This window comes from Chelmon rostratus, chromosome 3 (genome assembly GCF_017976325.1).
Source record: "Chelmon rostratus isolate fCheRos1 chromosome 3, fCheRos1.pri, whole genome shotgun sequence".
NCBI lineage: Eukaryota > Metazoa > Chordata > Actinopteri > Chaetodontiformes > Chaetodontidae > Chelmon > Chelmon rostratus.
In genome coordinates, this window is record NC_055660.1 from 10225364 (window position 1) to 10251229 (window position 25866).

Below are 25866 nucleotides of genomic sequence, written 5' to 3' on the forward strand. Positions count from 1 at the left end.
GGAGTCAGTCTGAAAGCTGATGACATAAACTACACAATTTAACATTGCTGAGTTAGAACCTGTAAAAGCAGCAGTGTGGTCCTTTTAAACATCTAACTACTGTCTCTCGATTGACAAAGAGCTTCAATAAGAAACCACTTTGGGCGTTTCAGTGTGACGTCTTAGAGACGAATGGAAGCTGTGTAAACTCTGCAGAGTGTAAACGTTCCTGCATTGTGGCTTCACAGAGACGAGGTGACAGCACGGCACTGAAGGATGTTGGTGATCAGAGTGTAAACAGATCTCCTGTCAGACTCAACAGACGTTCGTACAGCTAAGCTTCAGGTTGTTACAATGAGAGCTGACAGAATAACTAAATAACCTCGGTCCTCTGTGGTCTTGCAGCCTGAGGTATTAAATAATGTGTTTGTACAATTGACAATTGAGTAAACAGTGATTATCCAATCAAAGCTAAGCTTAGCAACTGGAATCAGGCCTGACACATCTGTCAGTCTTGTTGATGAGCTGTACCAAAAGAAATACTCAGTTTTAAAGACTTTGGCTGGTTCTGTCTTTTTTAATCACCTTCCTGAAACACATGAACCAAAACATAACAAACTAAAGTGTGCCTGGCTAATTAGCTTAGTACAAACAGTTATAACCTAGCTATGCACATACTGTAATATAAGTAAGCTGGCTACTGCTATTAGCTATATTATATGTAGCTATTAGCTACAGTAGCTATAGTGTATATATGAGCATTATTTTGTGGATTTGCAGGTCAGGAACAGAACAACTAATGTGTTGCTCCTGGATTATATTAAATTGGACTTTTAGGCTTCAGTTCTGTTGGTTTTGGGGTTAGTTCTCATCCTCAAACCCCCTTCTCTTGAGAGAGATGCAATTTCTTAAAGTATTTTTCATGTTAAAAAGCTGAAGTGTTTGGTTACTAAGAAACAATTAACATTAAATATTAACTCACGTTTTGTCTTGGACTTGTTACATTTAGACTCAAAAGTATATTTAAGGCCCATTTCCTTGTGTCTGAATTTCATGCAGTTCAGCTGGTAACATAGTTTTCCACCAGCACTTCAGCTAAAGCAGGTCACAGACTAAAAAGATGACTGCTAAAGAAGCTGATTTTATCTACTTCTGTCTTTTCTTTGAAGCATTTTCTCTCCTTCTTTCCCTCCCTCTGTCTTGTCTGCCATCTTTCATTTCTTCACCTGATCTGAAAACATGTAAACGGCCAAAAATGAAGATGCCAGCTTTTCACCAACAGCCAATTAAACTCCTCTTCAGAATCAGTACCTGAGCTTTGGTAGTAGTATATTTACCACTGTTCCCCTGATGAAAGATGAATTCTCTCCGTCCTGATCTGATGTGTCATATTTATCATGCAGGCAGTTGATTGGCTGACAGCAAGTGTAGTTAACAGTTTGTTTGTTTTTCAACAAACACAGCGTTGCTGTTGTGTGTTCGTGGTTTGGCGTCATCTCAAAGCTGCAGACTCCGTCAGTGATTCCAGGTGTCAGAGCTGAGAGCAAATTACAGCTCACTCCTCCGCACCAAAGTCTTGTCATATTTTCGTCGTTTTTATGACCCGGCTGGTCTCTGAAAGGCATCATTTTTTTGTCCCCTGTCAAAACATGTCACAGCGTCTCTGACTGCAGCTCTGCTTCTTTTGTCTGGCGTTCTGTCTTTGATCTTCGCCCCTCTCTCTGAGGGGTCTTCTAGTTGTTGTGGTTTTTCTTTTGGCTGATTGTTGGCAGCAGACGTGGCGCTGTGAGGACACGCTGCTGTCTGTGAGACTGTTATGGCTGGTTTGTGGTTCGTCTCGCTGATACCCTGGAGGATAAGGGTGCGAGGAGGCTCCTCCAGATGTCACTGTGGCCCCTGGATGTGACCGCAGAGATGAAGAGTCTCCTGCTCGTCTTTAATCTGCGGTTCTCTCCACAGCTCACACATGTTTATCTTCAGCTGCCACGTACTAAAATCTGTCTGTACACGAGCAACAAAATACAAAAGTTAAATAGCATTAGCCCTGTGAGGAGCTGTGGTGCAGAGTAAGTTTTAGTTTTAAATAAAGGAGAGTTTGATTTTTTTTTTGTTAATTTTATTTTTCATACAATACAGAGCTTTTTCTTCATAAGGTTGTATTAAATATTCTTTGATTTTGTAACTTGTCAAAAGAGAAGGAACAAATAAAATGAAGAAGAAGAACTTCAAAAAAGATTTTAATATTTAACGTCGCAAAGTCTCATTTGATAATAGAACAGGAACTAAATAACATTACTCAGTGAGCTACTTGCCCACATCTCTGGTTTGTTCCAAGTTTCAAAAAGGCCTTTGGTTTTGCTCATTGATATCTGTTTCGCTGATTGGAGAAACAACTGACCAATTAGAGCTCTGACAGCGGGATTCATGATGTGGACATCATCTTCCAAGCGTTCATTGATGCAGGATAAAGTATAGTGAGATGAATACTGATGTGAGCCTGCTACACATTAGCATATTTCCATGCTAACGGAACACTACTGTTAGCTTTAGAGCTGTTACTAGGTGTACTTTTGAATGACATGTAGCTGAATATGCAGCTGTGTTGACGTAAACAAGTCCAAATTAAAATGAGTCCCAGGTTTGCCTTAAGCAGAGGTCTTCATATTGTAAACAATGTAGATGTCTCACTCTGACTCGTTATTCTGTGTTCTCAGAGCGAGAGAAGACCCAGTGTGAGCGTCACAGAGAGAGTGCCCAGGCTTCCACCTCCAGCTCCGGGATCTTCTCTTTCTTCCGTCCTCGACCGGCTGTCGGTCAGTATGTCCCGGAGTGTGACGAACATGGAGCCTACAAGTCCACGCAGTGCCACACCAGCATCGGACAGTGCTGGTGTGTGGACGCCAACGGCCAAGAGATCCCCAACACCCGCACCGGACCCGGCAGCACCCCTCTGTGTGAGTCAACTGAAGCCTCATTGGAGTCAGTTCAAGCCTTGAATGATGAGACTCTTCTTCTGCCTCTATACTGTTTGTCATTTCAGGGATACAGGAACATTGAACACATCTGCCTCACCTGAACAATAAACTCTCCTCTCCTACGCAGGTATTGACCAGTCAGTGACTCCTCCCCCGGTGGGTCCGACACCGCGGCCTGACGTTCACCCCGTCGCTCCAGGAACACACTTGCTGTTCGCTCAGAGTGGGAAGATTGAACACATCCCTCTGGACGGATACAAAATGAAAAAGGAGGAGGCCAAACCTCTGCTGCACATCCCTGTGAGATGATATTAGAACAGATTTCACTTGACTGCAAAATGTTTCCTAAATTTGTCTTGTACCACAATGAACACGACTGCCAGCAACCTTCCAAAAAACCTTACCAGGTTTTAGACAGATTCCCTTTCAGGAAGCCGTTATTATATCAATATCAGGTCATTAAAATTAAAACCTGATGATGGCACGAGAGGAAAGTCAGAGCATCGCCAAGTCGTAGGATTCATCTTTTGCAGATCATGAAAGTCTGAACTAAATTTCACTGCAATTCATCCAATAGTAGTTGAGATAACCCAGTGTGGACCAAAGCGGTGGACCAGCTACGCTGCTAACAAAGTCGCTCTGAACTTTGCTTTCTGGAGTCAAAAAGAAAGTTTCTTAACAAGTTTTTGCTTCTCATTAATCCAGAAACAGGTCTTGATACCCAACCATTTTTTGATTGATTTTCTCTTTTGATGGAGCTACCAGTTTCTATCTGCTTCCAGTCTTTGTGCTAAGCTAGGCTAAACATATCCTAACCTAGACTGCTCTCTATACTGGACACATAGACTTGAATGTTGGACTGTTTTCTTTAACCGTGAACCTTTACCGAAATCTAATCCTCAATTCAAAGGATATTTCTAGGATAAATTGGGTCTTATTTTATAGTTGATTTCTTCTGTCAGGAATGAATAAATACTGAGATCTGGGAACTATGTGACAGAAATGATCCATTAAGTGTTACCACAAACCCAAATGAGCTGCTTGCAGAAGTGACAACTCGTGAAAATATCTTGACTGTGGGAAGCTTTTCCTTTTGATGGCATTTAGTCCCCATATGTACAGATATAGTAGAGGCTATATGGTCACACAGTCTCACTGTTTGTCATGAATCAAACAATCCTCTAATTGTTCTTGAACAGATTTCAGTATCAGAACTCTTTTCTTCTCTGTTTAAGCCCAGAAGTCATCAACATTAATGTACTGAGGCCGAACACAAAGCTCTGCGTCAGAGTCGGCGTTTTCCAGCCCGATGGGTCACCGACATACTGTCACTTCAGACAAAAGACTCTTTGAAAGCGTCTCCGGATGAATGAAACCGTCTGTCTCTTCTTGTGCTTTCTCTCAGGACCGGGTGGTGATCGGTGTGGCTTATGACTGTGTGGAGAAGATGGTTTACTGGACTGACATCACCGGGCCGGGTATCAGCAGGGCCAGTCTGATTGGAGGAGACATCAGCCCAGTCATCACTTCAGGTACAACAAACGTCACTTCATCATAAGCACAAAGCCACCACAGCAGGGAAAGAAAGGACAAGAAGCTTCAGTCCAGTTATCGGTGCAGAGCTGAGTGAAAACATTCAGACAAGCTTGTTCCTCGACGCAGGATCTCAGAAACAGTAGCTTTCAGATCTGCAGCCTACAACTGACATCTCAATGCAGCAAGAAATGTGCTTTTTATGAAGCCAAACAGGAAGTAGACGGCTTTGTGTCCAGTTTCATGCAGGAGACTGAAGTTTGCATCCCATTGCAAACTTGTGATCACTGTTCACCTTTTTTACAGATGCAGGAGTATAAATTGGGCTAAATAGTAACTGGACTGTAATTATACAGCGCTTCTCTAGTCTGACAACCACTCAACAACAACACAAGTCTGCATTCGTACGATGGTGGCTAGGCCTGCTCATTACAAGCAATAACCATTCACACACAGCATCAGGAGCAATTCGAGGTCAAGGACACTTCAACATGTAGACTGCCGAGGCCAGGGATCAAACCACTGACCTTCTGATATGGGGAAGGCTGCTCTACCTCCTGAGCCACAGCTGCTGGTCAAGAAAACTTCATTTGTGTAACACTTTTCACAGCTGCATTTGCTGATGGAGCATGTTCTTTTTATAGGTGAAGAGTCTCTTTATAATCTTGTCCTCCTGATTGTCCAACTGTAATTTTACTATGTTGGTCTATTCTGTACACAATGTCTATTTCCTGCCTGCCGATTGTGGAGATTAGATTAAATAAGACTTTATTGATCTCACAATGGAGAAATTCACTGAGAGGGGTCCCTCCTCTGATGTTCCTCCAGGGGTTTCTTCCATTTTTCTTCCCATTAAAGGGTTATGGGGATTTTTTTTTGTCTGAATTGATAGAGGGTGTCGTATGCTGTACAGATTGTAAAATGGGGTCCTGATCAGAGTCCTTCCACTGACTAATGTCTGAAACCTGTGGGTCTGTCCTCAGATCTCCAGAGTCCTGAAGGCATCGCCATCGACCATGTGGCTCGTCTCCTCTTTTGGACCGACTCTATGCGCGACACCGTGGAGGTTTCCAAACTGGACGGCAGCCAGCGCCGAGTCCTGTTCGACACAGATCTGATCAACCCCCGACCCATCGTCACTAACCCGGCGTATGGGTGAGTGTTGACCAATAAGATGAAACAAATCAGTCTGAGGCAATGTTTACATGTAACAAATGCTTGTTCGACCCAAACAGCAGCAGCAGCTGTAATAAAGAGCACTCGAAGTAGTAGGTTTGTCCAACTGGTCTTGTCCTGTTGGTACAGGCGGCTCTACTGGGCAGACTGGAACAGAGATGGGCCTAAAATTGAGATGTCCAACATGGATGGGACGGATCGGACCGTCCTGGTGAAAGACGACCTGGGACTTCCAAACGGTCTCACCTTTGACCCTGACAACCAACAGCTGTGCTGGGCTGACGCAGGTGAGACACACCTGACAGGAACCTGAACCAGCCTGATCAATCATTGTCCTCCAGAACTGATCCTGTCCAGGTGTGTTTCTCAGTTATGTGCTCCTCGCAGTTGGTCACTGATTGATCGATTGATGGGTCTGCAGGTACTCGTAAGGTGGAGTGTATGGATCCTCACCGCAGGCTGAGGAGGCAGATCGTTCAAGGGATCCAGTATCCATTCGCTCTCATCTCCTTTGGAAGGAACCTTTACTACACTGACTGGAGGAGGTAACACATGCTCACACACACACAGAAGACCTCTCTGTCGGAGTATGTTTGAATTACAAAACTTGTACAGTGTTGTCATAGAAAAACATGAACTATCTAATAATTTGCAGGTTTTAGCAAAATTTATTTCAAAGTGCGTCACACTCAGCTTCCCCAAAACTAAAAGGAAACACAAACTTCAGTTCATGAACAGAGTGGATTTGAAATAAACAGCACTGCTCTGTTGTTTGACTGGAGCTGTCACATAAAAGTGTTTAACAGCAGTGTTAGTCTGACGATCACACAACACTGTGGTCTCTGTGTTTACATGATTTGTTTCTGATGATCGTCCTTCAGGGAGGCAGTGGTTGCTGTGGACCGTCAATCAGAGAAAGAGACAGAAGAGTTTCTGCCCCAGAAACGCTCTCGGCTGTACGGCATCACCACGACACCAACGCGGTGTCCACAAGGTACAGCTGTGTCTCAGTTACAAGCAACAGATGAGCCGCTTGAGTCAAAGAACAATGATGGAAAGGAATCAGAAGACGTTTGAGGAATCTTTGTAACGTTTAGGGAACAGTTTAGGGAGGTTTGCTTTCTTTCTGAGAGTGAGATGAAATCGTCATAAAGAAATTCAGGTTGTGGTTAGCCCAATTTAGCATACAGAGGGGAAGCTTCTTCAGATTTGGGTTTAAAGAGTTGTTCCTTTGACAATAGCGGCAAATAAATTTTAAGCCGCTTTGAAGAAATGAAAAATCCAGACCGTCAAATCTTCAACAATCAAATCTTGCAAACTCGTACGAAGAACAGGACCAGAGCATTTAAATGCAGTGAGCGTATGTTGTACTCAGTGACCGTAGTAATTGATTCCAGGCACATACAGTTTGTGGACGGATATACGCGTGGGAACTGTGTGGTGAAGTGACCTCAGGGGAGCCAGCTGTGGATATGGAGACTCACATCTGGCTCTGAGCCCTGAACTATACAGCTGTCTTTGCCCACCTGCTGCTTTCTAACCAGCAGTAACACATTTCAACCACCAAGCAACATGTTCACTTATCACATGTCTCCACTAAAAGTGACAGAGGTGGATTGGCAGCACAGATTCTACTGAATATCACAGTAATACTGGGAATATTATAGGAAGCTATGGGAAGCAGTGTGTCACTATGACCTCATCTGCAACTACATGTTGCTACTTGTCACTTTAATCATGGAGGTGACTCTACTCTAGAGAGTACATAGGCTACAATATAGTATAGAAAGAATATTTATAGTATATAGTTTAGAGAATTATAGATCCAAGAAGAAACAGAGAAATTATAAATCTGTCTACTTCAGTACCACGGACCGCACCATGGATTCACCAATACACAGTTAGACACATGACTTCATTCACTAAATCTTAACTTTTTTACTTTGTTCCCTTCTGTCTCCTGTTAGCCTATAACTACTGCGCCAACAACGGCGGCTGTTCTCACCTGTGTCTGCCGCGGCTCGGCGGGTTTACCTGCCGCTGCCCGGACGCCGGCGCCGGCCGATGTGAGGAGAGGAATCAGTGAGGTCTGCAGAGCGACGATAACGCTGCTGCTGCTGCTGCTGGGAGAGAAAAAAACAAAACACACTTAACTGAATTTTGGTGTTTTCTACTTTTCTTACTTGAATTGAACATTTCTACGATCATTTTAGAGTTTTATGTGTTTTTGGCCTTTGAAAGCTGTTCAGACCTCACTGTATTTATGATGTCACACTTCAGGTCCACCAGTGAGATCATTAACTTTCTTCCTCCAACTGTTGAATTCTGATGTGTTTGTAATTTGACTCCTGGCTGAAGAGTTTCATTCCAAAATGAGAAAACAGTGACTCTAACTCTAACATACAGGGATTTTATAAAGACGGCAGGTAAACTAAAAACACTTTGACCAGATGATAGTTATTTGAAAAGGTACTGAACATTGAACCTGTGTTTTTATTTTATTTTTAAAGTGAAACTTTATAGTTGTTCCTTATTGATATCTTATAGATGTGGTCTGAAAGATAACTGCGCAAAACAATCAAATTTAATTCTAGCAATCTTCTGAAGTTCTCAAAGACTGGAGGAAAGGGTTCCCAAGGTGCCTTGAAAACCCTTGAAAGTGTTTGACATTTTAAAAAAACCTTAAAGGTTTCTTAAAGTGGTAGAGACAAACATAAATTCATCAATATGTTGCAGTTTAACATGATTTCTTGGCTTGACAAGATGTTTAACTTTTTAACCATCTTGGAAGGCCATCGTCAGAAAGCAGACTGCAGCTCATACTTCATCAAGGCTGAATCATAGCGACAGACAATCACACTGATCCACAGACAGCAACAACAGAGAAACCCTGAGCATCAGACTCAGGACCACTCAGTTTTCTTGTTGCTGTAATGAAATGCATCAAATCATATCATCACACTTCATTTAACAGCTGCTCAGTGTGTTCAAGAAACAAATGCATCATTTTTGAGCTCATCCAAATGTTTTTGTACCACACTTTAGTGAAGACTGGATGAAATTTGATGGAGCAAATTGAAAATGGTGGAAAATCTGTTAGTAGTCTGTATTTAAAGGCTGATCTTGAGTAAAGAGCTTTGGTACTGACCATTTGGTGAGACTGTTCACCAGATTTTATTAAATATTTAGTTAATATCCTCCTAACAGATAATCAATAGCACTGGAAACTCCTGGATTGAGAGAATGAGACCAGTGCAGATTAAAAAAAACATCATCATTCATGAGTGTGATCAATCATCACGTCATGTGTATCTTCACGAGTCTGTACAGATCTGACAGGATGATGAAACCTGATAGATGTTGACCTGCACTCCATCAGAACTTATTAGTTTCAACATATTAATACAGAAATCCAGTTTTTAAACCAACAGAGGCATTTTCGTCCTGTTCAGTCTGTAATGAGGTGAATAACAGTCAAACTGGAGATATTAATGAAGCTAAATAAGGACTGGAAAAAAAGTACAATCTGGCTAAATTACATTTTTTAAAGGATGTGTAATAAATGTTTTTCATTGGTAAAATAAAACTACCAATCTGAAATTATTCTTTACTCTAACAGTCCTATATGAGAAAATGACATTTACAATGATGTATATACTTTTGGACTTGGACCACTAACAGCACCACTATGAGCCTGTGACTGATCCTGAGTGATGGAAGAGTTCAATGAGGGCTAACAAAAACTTTTTAAGACTTACAAGATTTATTCTGATGTTTGTGCTAAGACTCACAGTGTATTTTTTATATGACCTTGTAAATAATTAGCTGATACGCAGACGATATTCTCTTTTCTAATGGTGCCTGAGATCTGCCTGATGATAGTGATTACTGCAAAGGTGTGTGCAGGTTCATGTTGGGCTGTCAAAACTGTTGTGATACTGACTGTCGTAGTGCTCAAATACAGAAGTCTATAAGTGGCAATATAAAAATGAAATAATTTAAACCAGTTAAAACTGTTTCTGGTAAACATGCTCTGCCATTATGATCATGAAAAAGGTACAACTAAAATACAAATTCAAGACGGCTGGTTAATTATGAAGTTAAGGATGCTTGTCATAGTCCACTAAAGTCGTTTCATTTTGGCAGCAATGGTGCATTTTCACACATGAAAATTTGAATGTCAACATGTCACAGACCATTTGTACACATACAGACTGAAAAATTTATCAATGTTAAAATCGTCCATGATGGTCGGTCTCTTATGACGGGGTTAAAGAGCTGTTTATGGATAATTTAGTCTTTCTAGAAACTATCCTGAGTGAACCAGACTGTTCCAGTCGATCTAAATTTTACTTTCAAATTGAGATTTTATCTCAATTATCTCTCATCGGTCTGTACAGAGATGACGTTACAGAAATTTTTAGTTTCAACTTAGACTTTAAGATGTTACTGGTTACAGTCGTCAACATTTTCGAGTGTGTTTTTGTTGTGTATGTGCCACTTTAGGGGCTCTGTGACTTACTTACTGCAATATTTTTCCTTTTCATCAAACACCTTGTGAAACAGGTGAAAAGTTAAACTTGACTCATCATGTGTTACAGCAGCAGGAGAAAAGTCCAGACTGGAATCACAACTGTTAAAGTCTTAATTGTAAAAACTGATTACATGACAGGTACATCTTTTGAGTTGCAGGTGACATAACGAGCGACGACACTGATCTGTCCAACAGGGCTGCACAACAGCAACACATCAATGACTGTGGCAAGAGGTTCATTATGAATCATTTCTTTAAGTTTACAGTTGGAGGCATGTCAGACAAAAAGCCCTTTCATTCTAAATGTTTCCTTTTTATTTTACTATTAGCAAGAGCTAAAAACAGAGCTGACAGAAAGCCGTGTCCATGACGACTGCAGTGACAGTAATTAGAAAACAATGTGATTTGTTGGTGGTGTGCAGCCCTGCTGACTGATATTTTGTGCATCATGTCAGGTCTGTGAACATGAAGCATGTCTGTACTGACCATCAGCCAAAGAGGGAACATTAACAGCCTGTACAGCCTCAATAAAACCTTTTTTTTTTAAATACAAGGTAACAGTCTGGTCTGTTTCATGTTCTTGTCTAAACCGCCATATCAGTGGTAAGGGGTCATAAACTTAAAGGAACACTCCAGTGAAAATGTGTCAAACACTTACCCTCTCAGTTGGTCTCATCATGGAGGACGGCAGGTGTGTCCATGTTGGATTCACAGCTGGTTCAGCAGATTCCAACAAGTGGAAAAAATCATGTCAGAACGTCCTGAAAATCTTCACGAACTTCTCCTCCTCGTACCTGCAAGGGTTACAAGGAACAACAGCAGCAGTATACCGTTTAAGGTGTTTATGAATTTTAAAAGAATAAGTCTGTTGTTATTCTATATTTTTCCGTTTAATTTCTTGTCAAAAACCTCTCAACATGTTAGTCCATCTCTCAGTACTTTCTGAATTTCTGTCTGCAGCTCAATCGAAACTTTAGTGATTCGCACACACACAAATTCAATAAAGTAAATTGGCCCTAACTGAGCCACAGTCTCAACTCCTGCTGCCCCCTAGTGGTTTGTGTTCAAACACCATGTGCGCTGACAGGGGGTTCACACAGTTCATCAGTTTAAATCTTTCATCGTTACTTCCATCTAACAGAAAACTCAGGCAGCGATTAGCAGATTAGCAGTGAGGCTGTTGTATGTGTTCATCTCCTCTCAGAGTGGTTTCCTTTGGCATGAAGACACAGACAAAAACATCATCTGTATCATCTGTGTATCTGCCCCGCCATACAATCTTTTCCAAGTAGACATTTAGGCTGGAATACGCACATCTTGTTTTATTGTTTTAAATCAGATTTTCACCCTTCTCTTAATAAACAAGTTAATTCCTCAACCTAAAATAAGATTAGCTTTGCAGACTTGATTAAGCACTAATCTTAGGACGCATCTGTGGTAAACTCAAAGTTCACTTACTTGCTTTTTCCAGAGCTTCAGACTGTGGTCATGCAGTGAATAGAACATGCTAAAGTCAAGGAAAGGCATTACGACTGGTGAGCTCGATTATTTGAAATTACTAGAAACTGATTAAACGATAATGCAGTTCATTACATTACAAGTAATTATTGTTGATTGTTGATGATTGTAACTACTGCCTATATTGAAATGCTAATGAGGCACTTTTTTGTCCACAAATTATATAGCACCCAAAGCACATTGTAATAATTCAGCGTGAACAGACTGTTTATTAAATGACTGTATTTGTTAGTGCAGCTGTAGATTTCATTCCTGAAACAAAGGAAACATATTGATGTGCATCATTGTGAATGGTGGTTTTCTCCGTGTGTGCGGTTTAGAATAGATCCAGTCTGAGTGATCTGGATCTCAGTCCAACACAAAAGCAGCTCAAGTCCACTCCTAAAGTCTCTGTTCTGTCTCTGCTGTGGACCAGGCCAGTTCTTCACCTCCTGGTCTGGGTCAGGACCACCGGACCAACACCTGGTCTCCGTCCTCTATGGAATAAAACTGTAGAGGCTTCAGATCATTGTTGATCTCAAACTCTGTCCCCACCGCCTACAAAGAGAGGAGCTTAACCTCAGTACATTATGTTGGCTCAGGAAACATCAGGCTGGAGTTTGTATCTGGTTGATTAGGTCTACTTTAATGAGCAATAACACCACCAATGAAGCTCCGCTAACTTAGTGACAAACACATTTAATTTCCTATAACTTCTTCACAGTAAAAGCATCTAGCTTGTTCGCCAGTGGAAGACTTTCAATGTGAAGCAGCATCAATTTACACAGCAGAAAGTGACTGAACAGTAAAAATGAGACTGATGTGTGAAAGTACAAACAGGAACACAGGCGAGAAACTAAACTCCAAACCACAAAGATTCAGGCAGAAGCTTTGAAAGACTTGATTCAGCTAAGTGTGTGTCTTACCTTGAGGGTGGTGTAGGTGAGCTTCAGATCTGCAGCAGGAACCTTCAGCAGTCTGTACAGGAGTCCCTTCACCTTCTGAACCACCATGAAGGCTGCAGAACAGACCACACACTGTTCAGTGACTTCAGGTTTTTATATGGAAACATTCACCTGCTGCTGTGTTCGGCCTGTCTCTGCTCTGAAAGTGAACTAAATTCCGGGTGTGATGCAGCTAAGCGCTCCAGTGAAGCTCCTGACTTTACTTTTCTGCTGTTTTACCTGGAAGTTTCTTCTCAATTGGCTTCCGCCCGGGGTCATCAGGAAACACAAACACGATCTCTGTTGAGGAGAGACAAAGAAGAGATCAGTGTTCGGGAAACACCACGTTGTTCTGGTGGGAAATCTGCTGGAACCACAGTGTGTTTATTCGTGGCCTGTATGTGTTAGCCAATCAGAGAGCAGACAGTTGAACGAGGCGGGACTAACTTAACAGCTGATTTTTCAGGACAAACGGCCCCAGCTTCTTCAGCTCGCCTTCCCCTGGAGCTCCGTACTCTGAAACACAGGATGAGATGATCTTCATCACTATCATCATCACCTCAAGATAATAATAGGAAACATATGAATACTAATAAAAATACAGATAAAGAAATAATAAGTAACTTCATTAATCGAAAGCCATATAACAGTCAGTGACTTAAAAAAATTGTTTTGAAAAAAATTAAAAATACTTCTTGTTATCTATAGGTAACAAAAACAAGACACCGGCACAGCAAGAAATTAAATAAAGAAACTTTTTGCTCTGTCTTTTTGCTCAGAAAAACTTTCCTAGGATCCCTGAACTACCCACATTAAACATTGGGTCTGTTTCTGAAGAATGAAATTCTGTTCTGCATGGACATAAATTCCTACATTTATTGACAACTGGCTTGAAATTAATATTCAAAGGCGTCCTGTGGCGCTTCTTTACAATCAGTGTTTCTCATCAAAATACACTGTACATGTCGTTGGGGTCTAAAAATGGGCACATTTCCTACATCAGAAAAACAAAGCTCACTATTTATTATTTGGGGCCTACATTGTTTATGCCCGTGCTTCTTCTTCACTGCTATCAACAGATCAGCAGAATAGTGTGAAACTGGTGGCAGGATGTGACGTTTGTACAGTGCAAACACCATGGGACTCCCAAAAACCGTGGTATAAAATTAGATAGAATGGGTGTGGTTTTTGGTGTTGTGAGTGCGGCTTACTGTTGATGAGGCTCAGGTAACGAGGGTGCTGACAGGTGAACTGGCTGCTGGGCTCGCTCCCCCCACCTGCCTTTAGCCACTCCTCTCCAAACATCTTGATGTAGTCAAGCTCCGCCCCCCTCCTGTCCTCACGGAGGATCTGATGGAAACCATGGCAACAGGTCAGCACTCACTCACTCGCTCACTCGCTCACTCACTCACTCACTCACTCACTCACTCACTCTCACCTCACAGCTGTTGAGGACGGCCAGTTGTCCAAGTTTGGCGATGATCATCTGACTGGCTGTTCTGGGGTTTCCATCACTGCTCACCAGCTGGTTACGGCGACACCAAAGCGTCACCAAACTGGGCAACTTTGCCAGCTCGTCCACCACCCACCACTGAGAGCGAGAGAGAGAGAGAGAGAGAGAGAGAGAGAGAGAGAGAGAGAGAGAGAGAGAGAGAGAGAGAGAGAGAGAGAGAGAGAGCTGGACTGTATTTCTGCCTTCAGACGATGTGGAAGGCTGATTAAAGTGATGCAGACTCTGACGTCGCTCTGCGTGTTGCGTTTGTATCTGTGCGGAAACACACACTGACCTCAGAGATGTTGTTGTGGTCCAGGTTTAGACTCTTCAGTGCTGGGAACATGCTTGTTTGGGATCCTACAGAGAAAAGATTTGGCGCTTACAGCTGGATCATGAACAGCAGGATTCTCTTCATGTCTTTCTTTCGAAGCACATTCAGTGCAAATGTTAAAGAAGGATGTGAACGTCAAGCAACAGGTTACGTTTAAATGTTAAACACAGTCATTCTAATTGAGTCATAAATTTTTTACCAGGAGCAGTGTCATCAAATCGAAGGGCAGAAAGTCCAGTTTTGGACAAGTTTAGCTGCTCCAGCCTGTAATATAACGACACAGAATTTATTTCAGAAGCTTCAGTCTGCTGTTAATTTAAGGAAAGATTATTTTACAAGAAACAAAGTCAACACAAATACCTGTAACATGTAAATTCAAGATAAACACATGAATGGTACTTTCACTGGTTTTATTCACAATATCTGATTAACATAATTTATCTTACACTATATTTTACTATAAAAATATTATACATTATTTTCTGTGCTATATTCCTGTAGTATACAATGTGTTACTCCTATACTACAACACAGTATTACTACTTTTCACCATATCTTTTATATGCCATACTATATTATACTGTACCATGTTGTTATACTGTTATTATGTGATATACTATATTTCTGTATTAATACAAACACTGAGTATCATTAATTCATCATTTCATGTATTAGTCTAGTGTTAGCTGTTAACATATACTGCAACCACTGATTTTGTTCCTACTAATCACACCACGATGTCATTCATGTCTTGACTAATTTTTTGTGTTTGATTCTTCGTTAGTTTGTTTTTATTTCTGTTCTTATTTTAGATTTCTGTACATTCTATTATTATTTACTTTTCCCCATTAATCTTGACTCATTTATGTAACTGTGCTGCTGCAACACCTGAATTTCCTCTCTGGGAATCAAGAAAGGATTATTTTATCTTATCAAGACAGTGCAACATGTGTAGTAAATTTGCTGTTTTCGCTGTATTTTTTTTTTTTGCAACTGCCACAGTCAGCCTCTTTCCACTGTAGAGCCATGGGGTATTTGAGGGTTGCCAGTTCTTATAGCATGTTTATGTTCAGCCAGCCTTGCCTTCAGTATATACTTTGTTCTCCCAATATAAAAACACCCACATGGACAGTCCAGTCTGTAAACCACATACAAAATATTGTAATTTATAAATTCTAAGTCTTATTAATTACATTAAACTTATGTACTCATTTGATTTGACCTGATGTGATGTCATTAATCATATTACCACAGTGATTGTAATTTCCACACTTGTGTTAACCTGCTTAACCAAGTTATCTTCAAATTGCTATTAGTGTTGTTTAACGATGTATGGAACTGTAGTTCTGCCTCTGACCCAGACCATGACAAAAGAATGTCATCTGTGTATCTGTCCCGCCATACAATCTTTTCCAAGTAGACATTTAGGCTGGAATACACAAACGTTTCCTCCCAAACTCCCATAAACTGATGAGAATAATTAGGTGCAAAACAAGTGTGCATTGCTATAACTTTTTTCTGTTTATAGGATTGTATAGGTGTATACTGTACCTGGGCAGAGTACCTATACTGAGCACACTGTCCTGCACAATGGGATTACAGGACAAATTGAGAATCTCCAGTGACTGCAGGACTCCGTCAGGCCTTTAAAGCATCAAACACATCAGAGAAACTCAAGTTACACAAAGTCTCCACAGCCTGAAAGTCAGATACTTTAGGATGAAGGAAACAGGAAGCAAAAGTGGCGACGGTACCTCTGCAGCTCTGTGATGTTGTTATCTTCCACACAAAGATCCTGCAGCTGTGGCCACATGGTGGCACAATCCAGGATCTGACCACGACCAGCAGAGAAAAAATGAAGAAACAGAACAACAAATAAGGAATACAAGTGGGTGAATGATTTCTTAAACACCAGCAGGAAACAAGAGATCATTTATTTTGTCCGTTAAGACATTTGTGACATTTATCAAAACAAAAAAGACAAATCTTTAAGTGATTCAACATTTATATGAATTGTTCTTGTAAGATCAATAAGAAGAATCAATCAATTTAAAAACATATGAATTTAATTGATAATAATAATAATAGAATAATATTTATTTCTTTATTTGTACAGCACAGTTCATACAAGAAAAGCAGCGAGTTGTGAGTGTGGCTGACTGTTGCTTTACAACAAAAAAAATGACATGCATCATATAAAAAGTAATATGAAAATAAAACCCGCTTGAACCCACTTTTATACGAATTGCAATTATAGATAATATATAATAAAGCATACATATAAATACTGGTTGTATATGTATATATATTTGTTTCTATATAAATTTATTTATCCTTATTTATGTAATATAACTTATTTTTGTATATAAACACCTAGAAGTAACAAATTTGAGTACTACTGAGTATTTGAAAACAGAAGTAAACATGCTTTACAATCTTTTCCTCGGACAGTGCAGATAAGTAACAAGGATTTTTAAACTGATATTGTGTGTTATATTGTGGTGTTATGTCCAGACATGTGTACCTGAGGCCAGGTCAGGTCACAGTCGATGAGAGCCAGGACTCTGAGGCTGTAGAATGCCTGGCAGTGAGCAGAAGGGTCAGAGGGCAAACAGAGTCTGTTGTTGCTACAAAAAAAAAAAAAGAAGAAGAAGACAAGATGAAGCATTCAGTGGAACGAAGGGGAGAAAGACCAATGATAAAAAATACATCCCACACACACACACACACACACACAGTCCTCCTCAGAAGAATCTGTACTTGAGCATTAGTCCCTCCAGCTGGTCCAGCTGCTGGGTGATGGCAGCCACGTCATCCCAGGAGGACAGCAGGGTCCCAGTCAGATCCAACCACTGCACGTCTGATTATTGCTGTTAAGGATTCACTGAGTACGCTCACCATCACACTAACAACAAACACCAACAATCACCAACGATCATCAACAGTCACCAGCAGTCATCAAGTCACCAACAATCACCAACATTCATCAAAGCTTACCAACAATCACCAACGATCATCAACAACCATTAACAGTCACCAGCAGTCATCAAGTCACCAACACTTCTCAACAATCACCAAGAATCACCAACTACCATCAACAGTCACCAACATTTAGCAACAGTCACCAACAATTACCAACAGTCACAAGCCAACTAGTGATTTTATGGCATTTTTGCTTGGAAATGACTAAAAACTGTTGTAAATTAATTAACCTACTGTTTGGGCTCCATTCTGACATCTGTGGAACATCCTGATCATCATCGCATATGATTTATATTTCCATTGACAATTTTGTTACAACTGTCACATCATCAAGACAGAATGAAAGCCAGGTAATGAGAAATACTGTAAGACACAGCCAGATGAGGCCTGAGAGGTCTGTTTAAAGATACTTGGTGTGGTTTTCCTGATTTCTCCGTCAGCTCCAGGCCCGTTTACTTCAGACTGAAGCAGCAATAGTGACGGAAGGTTCTCGAAACTGTTGAGACATAAGAAAAAGAAGGATGGAATCAGTCAAAGGAAATATCTTCATACCCTGACCTGTCAACTCCTCTACAATTACATATAACTCTCTCCACACCAGTGAATTCAGTGGCACAATCAATGATTCTTCACCTTATTGTGTGTCTATGTCTTAATGTAATTTCTCTGATTAAAGCCAGGATTTACATAAGAAGCAGAGTCTGAAATAAAGGCACACAAAAAGCTGGTTTCTCTTGCAACAACATGACTCTGGTCCAGAATTAGTGCTGTGGAAATGTATATTATTTTGACTCTATCATGACAAAAAGTAAACATCTTGATGTTGAGTTTGCATCAAATGAACACAGAAGGAGAAAACTGGAAAATGTATTTCTAAATAATAAAATATACTTAAACAGTTAAATCTCTAATGTAAGACTGTTTGAGAGTTCATGCAGTGTGATGATACAAACTGTGTGGGGATGATGAGCATCGTACCTGCGCTCCTGGATTCCTTTCCACGTGAGCTTCTTGGAGGAGCCGTAACTCAGCACCTCCTCTGTGTTGATCTGGTACAGCTGTCGTACAGCAGTCAGGAAATCCACTCCAAAGCTCACTTTCCTTGGACGGACAAAGGAGCCGCCTTTAGGGTGTCTGAGAGTGGAGAAGAAAACCATCAGGGACAACACACTTCTTGACTGATGACACATGCCAGGAATTATAGTGATCATCCAGAGGATCCTCACTATCTACCGATGAAAAGCTTTGATAATGAACTACATTACCTGCATGTAAAATATTGGACTCCATCGTGGCTGCCGTTGTGTTTGCCTCTCTCTGGGTGATCCCACTCAATGCCGAGCCACAGCCCTCAACACAAAAACGAATATTAGGTTAGTGTTAGATTGATTAGTATCAACCCTGTGGGTGGTGAAGAATCGATGTGGATGCATCTTTAACTGTGGCTGTTTGGATCTGGTGGTTCAGGCTGGTCGCGTTTTGAATTTTTCTAATATGATCTTTTCCTAGCCTTAACCAAATACTTTTGGCTCCTAAACCTAACCAAAATACAACCGGCACCTGAAATGTTTCTCAGCAAAAAATGGAAAATTCATGCCCATGTACACAAATCCTACAGATCAAATTTCATGACTATTTCATGAACTGCCAAGAGACTGTGTTGAAATGAAGAAGTCCTCAAATGTTAAATGTCATTTAAACACTAGCAGCCATACATCAACTTCGCTTAAATTATATAAAATCTAAAATTGGTAAAACTTGGAATTATATTAGAAACTATTTAACAGAACAACAAGCAAACATTACAAATCTGACACAACATTTTATGACAGACTTCCCAGTTTTGAATGTTGTGTGCTACAGACACATTTCAGACAGCTCTAATAAAGTATTGATCACACAGGTGTGTGGCGTTTTAATGAAGGCCACTGACCCTCAAATATGTCATGTAGTGTTCTCCCTCACCCTACAATCTGAAGAACGAAGTCTCGGCTGTGATTTGTTCTAAATGCCGATACACTCACCGGTACCAACGTCACACACCACACCACACCACATTGCTCCTGTGCTCCCAGTATGGTTTAGAACTGCTTTCCAAATCTGTTTGTTTTTACGGCACTCAATGGGCTGCCCTTTTGCCATCTCAAATCTTATAAAATCTCAGATCTCAAGTCTCAAGATCTAGACTGAAGTACACCCTCTTCTTACTTTAGGCGTTTTGTCTGTTGAAACCAGTTTAAGAGCTAGCTCAGCAGCCCTTTCTATTATTTGCCACGTGGAAATGATATCACTTGTGTTGTGTAAAATGTGCTTTATTAATAAAGTTACGAGGCTAGACTGAATTTAATGACTTCATTTATTGGCAAAGAAGCACAACCTCTCTGAAGCTATTTTACTGACTTGGTGGAAAACACAGACCTAGCAAGTAGTGGGGAATAATCACTAGCTGAGTGAGGGTGAAATGTCCACCTGACAAACAAGACTCACCTGCTGTCGGTGGCACCGGGCCCACATACTGCACCGTGCCCCGCTCAGCGCCGCAGCTCACCCGCCTGCCCACCGCGTCTGCAGGGACCTCCGGCTCCGTCTGGTCAGGTCCCATCGAAACCTGCAGCGGAGGACAAAAAGCAGATAAAAAAAAGACCCACAGATAGCACGGGAACCACAGTTAACCAAAATCCACATTCAACCGTTATAAAACTAACGCCATATATTGCAATAATTTTGGGATAGTTTGTTTCAGTAAAACATGACGGTTACTGTACTCTATAGTTAACTCCCAAATATGAAAAACACTTGAAATAGTCACTGACACGAAAACAGAACCATATAATTAAACTACCTGTGCTGTTTTGAGATGTAGCTTCTGAACTGTTTCAGATACTTAAAATTAGCTAACGCTAGCTTCCAAACCAAAACATTTCATGTCTCTGGCTCACCGGAAGTGACGGATTTTGAAGTTGCACTCATTTCTCACAACCCTTTGGGATAAATATGCTGATAAATATGTATTATGTTCCATATAAATGCCACACCTTTGAGTTTGTTCTCAATTGTTCAGTGTTTGTCAGTTCAGTGGTCAAATCGACGTTACTCGAGGAAAAAGTATGAGGAACCTTTGTTCCGCTATGACCGTGTTCCCTGTGGGAAATAACTTGCAGCAGGACGATTGTGTGCGCGAAGGGAAACGTGTGGCGAGGCTGAAACACACATGTTACTGGAGGCTAACTCGTAGAAATTCGTATACTGTAAATGCTGCAATTAACCTGACAAATTGATTATTCCAATATTTAGGACAAACCGGAAGTCAGTCTTCAAGTGACGCTAGAATAATCTGGAAGAAACCATGAAGAAGACACGTGACTCGAGGTTTGTTTACACCTTGTATTTCCTAAATTAATGTGAATGATGATAATCTGCGTCGTTTCTGTGAGCACAGATGAATGTATGACAGTTTCAAGATAAGCAGCACTCTGACAGACGTAGTGCAGAGCAAATGTACTCTTTCTTGATTCATGAAACTGTTAATTTATATCAGCCTCTCGTTTCCACCACACACCCTCCAGCCTGAGGTTACTCACAACTCTCATCTTTAACAGCCTGCATTCATTTATCCGTTTAAAAGTTAAATGACCTTTTCAATGCATAAATGTGCAGGACAATCAACTCCAGTGGCATCACTGATAGAAACAAAGGCTATGATAATTGTTGTGTTTCCTTTTTAAGTCAAGTTTGTTTGTTGTCATTCAGCCATATACTTAGTACACAGCGGAACGAAATGTTGTCCTCACGGGCCCAATGTGCGACTATACAAATACAAAGTAAAGTAAAATAAAATGAGATATAAATAAAATAGAATAGAAATATAAAAAGTTATACTGTAAGTCGTAATACTGTAATAAAATAGGTTTTATTCATTGTTTTATTCATGTTCAGTGCAATACTACATACAAAATATTAGACAGATAAAGATAAATATTTGAATAAGCTCACATTGTGCTTATTTGGGGCCCAAAGTGACCTTGTGGCTCTAACCAGTAATTGTATGACTCAAGCTGCTCTTAAACCAGACTCTGAGACCTGATGGTAAATATCTGCTGTGTTTCACAGCAAAGTTTTTACCTTTCATCGCAAAATAATGAGCCTTTAGTGTTGAGTGTCACCCTCTTTATTTCAGCAGCTATAACAGTATGAAGGTGGGGGATCCTCACACGTCAGAGCAGCTGCTTTGTCATGTTTTCTGGGTGCTGCACCTTCTTTACTTTGTGTTTTGCCGTGTGCTTTACCGTGTTTCTGTCCTCAGTGGAGAGGAGTCGTCAGGACAACAGTCAGCTGACTACGTGGTGGGTCAGGTGTCTGGAAGTTTGTTCCAGAAGAACTCTGCAGCCTCTGGATCATCGCTGTCAACTTTATTCAGCTCTGCAGCACCAGCAGCAGGTCTTCTGTTTCAGCCTGCACCCAAAGTAAATCCCACACTAATACACAGTTTCACTGTTCAGTCACTTCCTAAAACAGCTGCTCACTGTAGTTTTTATCAAACAAACATGACTGGGGACCATTTTCAGGAAATCTAAAAGATCTGCAGACATTCAGACTTAGCATGTCTTAAAATGTATTTTTTTATTATTATTATGCAGCCTGTTCAGAAGAGCACCGAAGCAAAGGAGCAGCAAAGGGAAACTTCAGAGGTCAAAGGTCAGTCCAGCCAGAAGAAGAAGAAGACGAAGCCGCTTAAAGACAAATCAGAAGCCGACCAGAAGCTGGAAAACAGGTGATGAGTTTAGAAACAGGCCTCACTCCATCAGCTCATCCACACAGCTGTCGGGTCTGTGTGAGCTTTCACTTCTTCCTCTTTTTCTGCTGCCTCCTCTTTCACTTCATTTTTCTCCTCTTCCTTTATTTTCCTCCTGTTTTTTTTGCATGAGTACATAATACTATGATTATTGTTATTCTTTTTATTTAAATGGTGTTTCAGTGGCCTTTTTTTTACCCCTAATGTGATTCTGTAACATCGACTGCTCTCATTTCTCTCCATCTTTTTGTTCTTTGTTTTCAGGGAGGTCAGTTTACAGAATGCAGACGAGGATGAGCGAGGGCAGGAAACAGCCGTGAAGAAGAAGAGGAAAGCACCTGAGCCAGGCGGGCAGAACGACGTTGAACAGTGGGTGATGAAGAGACAAAGGCTGAAAGCCAGGAAGGAGGAGGAGGCGGTAAAGAGGAAGAGGACGGTGTTCGTAGGCAACCTGCCCATCGGCTGCACCAAGAGGGTACAGAGAGAATAGAACCCTGGATATGTTCAGATGTTCAGCCACTTTTTAAAAACTCAGGTGTTAATTATTTAATCCGTGTTTGTTCAGTATTATGTTGGAAAGATAAAGAACTTTTTTGTTTGTTTGTTTGTTTTTCAGACCCTGCAGAGCCTCTTCAGGGATAAAGGAGCCATCGAGTCCATCCGGTTTCGCTCTGTGGTAAAAAAAGAAAAAACAGACAGTTTTGTTGTGAACAGGTTCAGGGACAGCTCGTACCTGCTCACCGCTACAGAAACACTGAATAAATAAATAAATCAGACTGTTTCAGTGAAATTCATCTACGCGTTGGTGAAGTGTTTGACTCTAGAAGCTTGATGATGTGATGACTAAACACAGGGTTAGCTGGTGAACTGCTGTAGCATTAGCCACTGAGCTAGCAGCTAACAGGCTAGTCAGCCTTCCAGTCTTCCTATTTTCTTGAATTATATTTTCAAGTATTTTCTTTCTGGACTTTTTAACGTCTTGTAGAAATATTGGGTTCAGGTTTTCTCCATCACTTTAGTACATTCAGAGTTTGTTATCATCTGCATCTTGTGGCCATTAAAGAAGCTTTAAGTTGTCCTCCATCAGTCACATGATGTGTTTGTCCCCTGCAGGTCAGAGAGGATCCCTCCATGTCCCGTAAAGTTGCAGTTATTCAGTACGTATCTGTCTAAACTGATGAACAACCACACCAATGCCCTCAAATGTTAAACTGTGTGGTATCGTCATCCTCTCTGTGTATGAATGCGCTTCTTTTCACTCCACAGACGCAAAGTTCATCCCAAAAAGCAAAGCATGAACGCCTACGTGGTGTTTAAAGATGAGGACGGAGTTGCTAAGGCGTTGGAGAGGTCAGACAATCATTAGCTGATTTTCCGCCTCTTTGATGACTTGCTCCGCTCATTTTAAGCATCAACAAACTGCTGCTCTGTTTGTCTCTGCTGGCAGGAACGGCATGGAGATAGAGAAAGACTTTCACATCCGAGTGGACAGAGTGACTGACAGCTCATCAGTGAGTCCGCAGTCATCAGTTGACCTGACGAACTTAAAATCCGTTGAAATTTTGTAACACTGACGTTGTTGTTGTTGTCTTGCAGCACGATCACAAGCGCTCCGTATTTGTGGGGAATCTTTCGTTTGGTGAGTCGCTCTGCTGTGTTAATGTTGAGCGTGTTAATGTTTGGCAGTTTGTGTTGAAGTTAACCTGCTCTGTGTGTGTGTTTGCGTGTGCGTAGAGATAAATGAACTGGCTTTTCGGCGACATTTTGAGGAGTGCGGTGCAGTGGAGGCTGTACGACTGGTAAGAGACCAGAACTCTGGACTGGGGAAAGGATTCGGCTACATTCTGTTTGAGGTACAGCAATTCAAATTCTCTTTCCTCTTTAGCTTGTGTTCTCAAGGTGCTGTGACCTTTGACCCCCACCTTACCATGGCCGGATGTAGCTGCGCAGACACTGAACTAAACCTGAATGGGACAGTGTTAATTTTCATTGGTGGGCTCTGGTTTGTTTGTTCTTGTAACAGGGTGCACATGCCTCTGTTGGTTTCATGCGGTCCTGCTGATTGACAGTCAGTGGCAGTATTGTGCCATGATGTAGAAATGTTCCCACAGACGCTATGAAAGAGGATGGATGTCAGCAGCAGGTTTCAAATTCTTCCAGTTTGAATCAGTTCTGCAGATGTTTTATGATGAAGGAAATGTGTTCAGCAGGTTTGTTAGGTCTTAATGACACACACACAAGGCCTGATCAGAGATCTGACTGGATTGGATTTCTGGCAGATCAGACATTTTGGTCGTCTGTCTGCAGTTTGATCAGATGATCAGATGTCACAGACAGCAGTGCGCTTGTTCATGCTAATAAATATTTTCCATGTTGTAGCTGATGGTTCTGTTGACTCAGACTCTGCTGTGGTAGAAACACAACAGATATATCGTCTCCATCTTTCAGCCATCTGTGGTGTTTTTCTTCTCGTTGAACGAAGAACAAACCACTTTCCTGTTGAGGGTAAATGACTCTGTACCCAGACTGGAATAAACTGTCATCATAAACACAGGCATTTCAATATGAAGTGTGGTCTTTAGTCCATGATGTATGATGGTGACATTTTTTTCTTGTACAGTGACACTTGATGATGACCGTTACTTGTTAATGCTGCATTTGTTTATTAATTATTTATGTGACAGTTTATGGTTTTGTTCCTGTTTTACTTCGCAGAGCGCCGACTCGGTGCAGCTGGCGTTGGAACTGGACGGCACCAAACTGGACGGCAGGTCCATCCGGGTGAAGAGGTCGGTGAAGAGGGAGAAGCAGAAGAATAAAACTGACAGCAAAGGAACCGGAGCGAGGGCCCACAGAGGCCCTATGAAGGGTTCTAGGAAGGGTCCCATAAAGGGCCAAGGTCGGGAGATAGGAGGCAGTCGAGGTGGTTTCAAGTCTCAAAAGAAATCCTTTGGAATTCAGCAGAGGTCGACCATCAGCTCCAGCTCCTTCAAAGGAGAGACAGTGGATCCAAGCAAAAAGACTAAAAAGAAAGGACTGAAGAAGAAACTGAGGCCCAGCAAGACTGTACATATCTGATCAACATTTGACTCAAATTAAAGCTTTAGAAGTGTTTGAGGACACTTTCAGTGTTCTAGCTTTTGCTGTTCTAATCACACATTGTTGACAACGGCAAAGGATTGTTCCAGGCAGCAGGTTTACATCGATCAATGTTCCAGATCTTCAGGCGGTTCTGAGTTTTACTCAGGAAACCTGATTCTGCTTCTCTGGGCAACAAAGCTGAAAGTCTCTGTGAAAATCAGTACATCCAGTTACATCCCGTCTGTTAAATCGTTGTGTTTGACTCATCTCATACAGCAGGTGAGCAAAATAAAATTAAATAAAAAATGCTAAAAACTAACAAAGCTGAGTCTCACATCTTTGTTCAGCGTCTTTGTGCTAAGCTAGGATAACAGTCTCCTGGCTGCTTCATACTCACCATTAGATGTGAGTGTTCGATCTTCTCATGACACTCGGCAGGAAAGCAAACGGACACATTTCCCAAAGCACATCAAGTTGCAATCACGCCTGGGAAACTTCTGGAAGCTCAAATTTGAGTAATACAGAGGTGCCTAAATAACCACATAAA

At 41.2% G+C, this 25866-nt stretch overlaps 3 protein-coding genes across 9 annotated transcripts in view; 2 read left to right on the forward strand and 1 right to left on the reverse strand.

The window, feature by feature from the left end:
- Nucleotides 1-10673, forward strand: part of LOC121603796 (nidogen-1-like) — a 34486-nt gene extending 23813 nt beyond the window's left edge. Inside the window, exons 13-20 of the mRNA XM_041933014.1 lie at nucleotides 2694-2933; nucleotides 3082-3254; nucleotides 4360-4486; nucleotides 5471-5642; nucleotides 5793-5950; nucleotides 6085-6208; nucleotides 6545-6657; nucleotides 7631-10673. Of these exons, the coding sequence (XP_041788948.1) occupies nucleotides 2694-2933; nucleotides 3082-3254; nucleotides 4360-4486; nucleotides 5471-5642; nucleotides 5793-5950; nucleotides 6085-6208; nucleotides 6545-6657; nucleotides 7631-7749 (1226 nt within the window). The 3' untranslated portion in view covers nucleotides 7750-10673. The remainder of the gene's footprint in view (nucleotides 1-2693; nucleotides 2934-3081; nucleotides 3255-4359; nucleotides 4487-5470; nucleotides 5643-5792; nucleotides 5951-6084; nucleotides 6209-6544; nucleotides 6658-7630) is intronic.
- Nucleotides 2138-20551, reverse strand: tbce (tubulin folding cofactor E). Of its 7 annotated transcripts, XM_041933019.1 has the most exons (21): nucleotides 20289-20391; nucleotides 19934-20054; nucleotides 18712-18796; nucleotides 18425-18580; nucleotides 17857-17942; nucleotides 17225-17324; nucleotides 16989-17091; nucleotides 16219-16295; nucleotides 16016-16108; nucleotides 14664-14728; nucleotides 14426-14490; nucleotides 14077-14229; nucleotides 13850-13988; nucleotides 13086-13154; nucleotides 12879-12938; nucleotides 12621-12712; nucleotides 11656-12252; nucleotides 10856-10991; nucleotides 7669-7780; nucleotides 3052-3252; nucleotides 2138-2942 (listed from the first exon to the last, which is right to left on the reverse strand). In XM_041933019.1, exons 2-17 carry the CDS (start codon nucleotides 20046-20048, stop codon nucleotides 12157-12159), a joined length of 1554 nt encoding a protein of 517 aa, XP_041788953.1. In that variant the 5' UTR covers nucleotides 20049-20054; nucleotides 20289-20391; the 3' UTR covers nucleotides 2138-2942; nucleotides 3052-3252; nucleotides 7669-7780; nucleotides 10856-10991; nucleotides 11656-12156. The 7 variants fall into 7 exon arrangements, with proteins under 7 accessions (XP_041788953.1, XP_041788955.1, XP_041788956.1 ...); XM_041933021.1 differs by lacking the exon at nucleotides 20289-20391 and adding an exon at nucleotides 20482-20551 and having other exon boundaries at nucleotides 2138-3252; XM_041933022.1 differs by having other exon boundaries at nucleotides 2138-3252; nucleotides 11656-12204.
- Nucleotides 20552-20618: 67 nt separating this feature from the next.
- On the forward strand, nucleotides 20619-25620 carry rbm34 (RNA binding motif protein 34). The gene is made up of 11 exons (XM_041933942.1): nucleotides 20619-20815; nucleotides 21750-21909; nucleotides 22084-22217; nucleotides 22503-22713; nucleotides 22855-22914; nucleotides 23352-23395; nucleotides 23505-23588; nucleotides 23686-23749; nucleotides 23835-23877; nucleotides 23973-24091; nucleotides 24954-25620. Exons 1-11 carry the CDS (start codon nucleotides 20793-20795, stop codon nucleotides 25314-25316), a joined length of 1305 nt encoding a protein of 434 aa, XP_041789876.1. The 5' UTR covers nucleotides 20619-20792; the 3' UTR covers nucleotides 25317-25620.
- The last annotated feature ends 246 nt before the right edge of the window (nucleotides 25621-25866 follow it).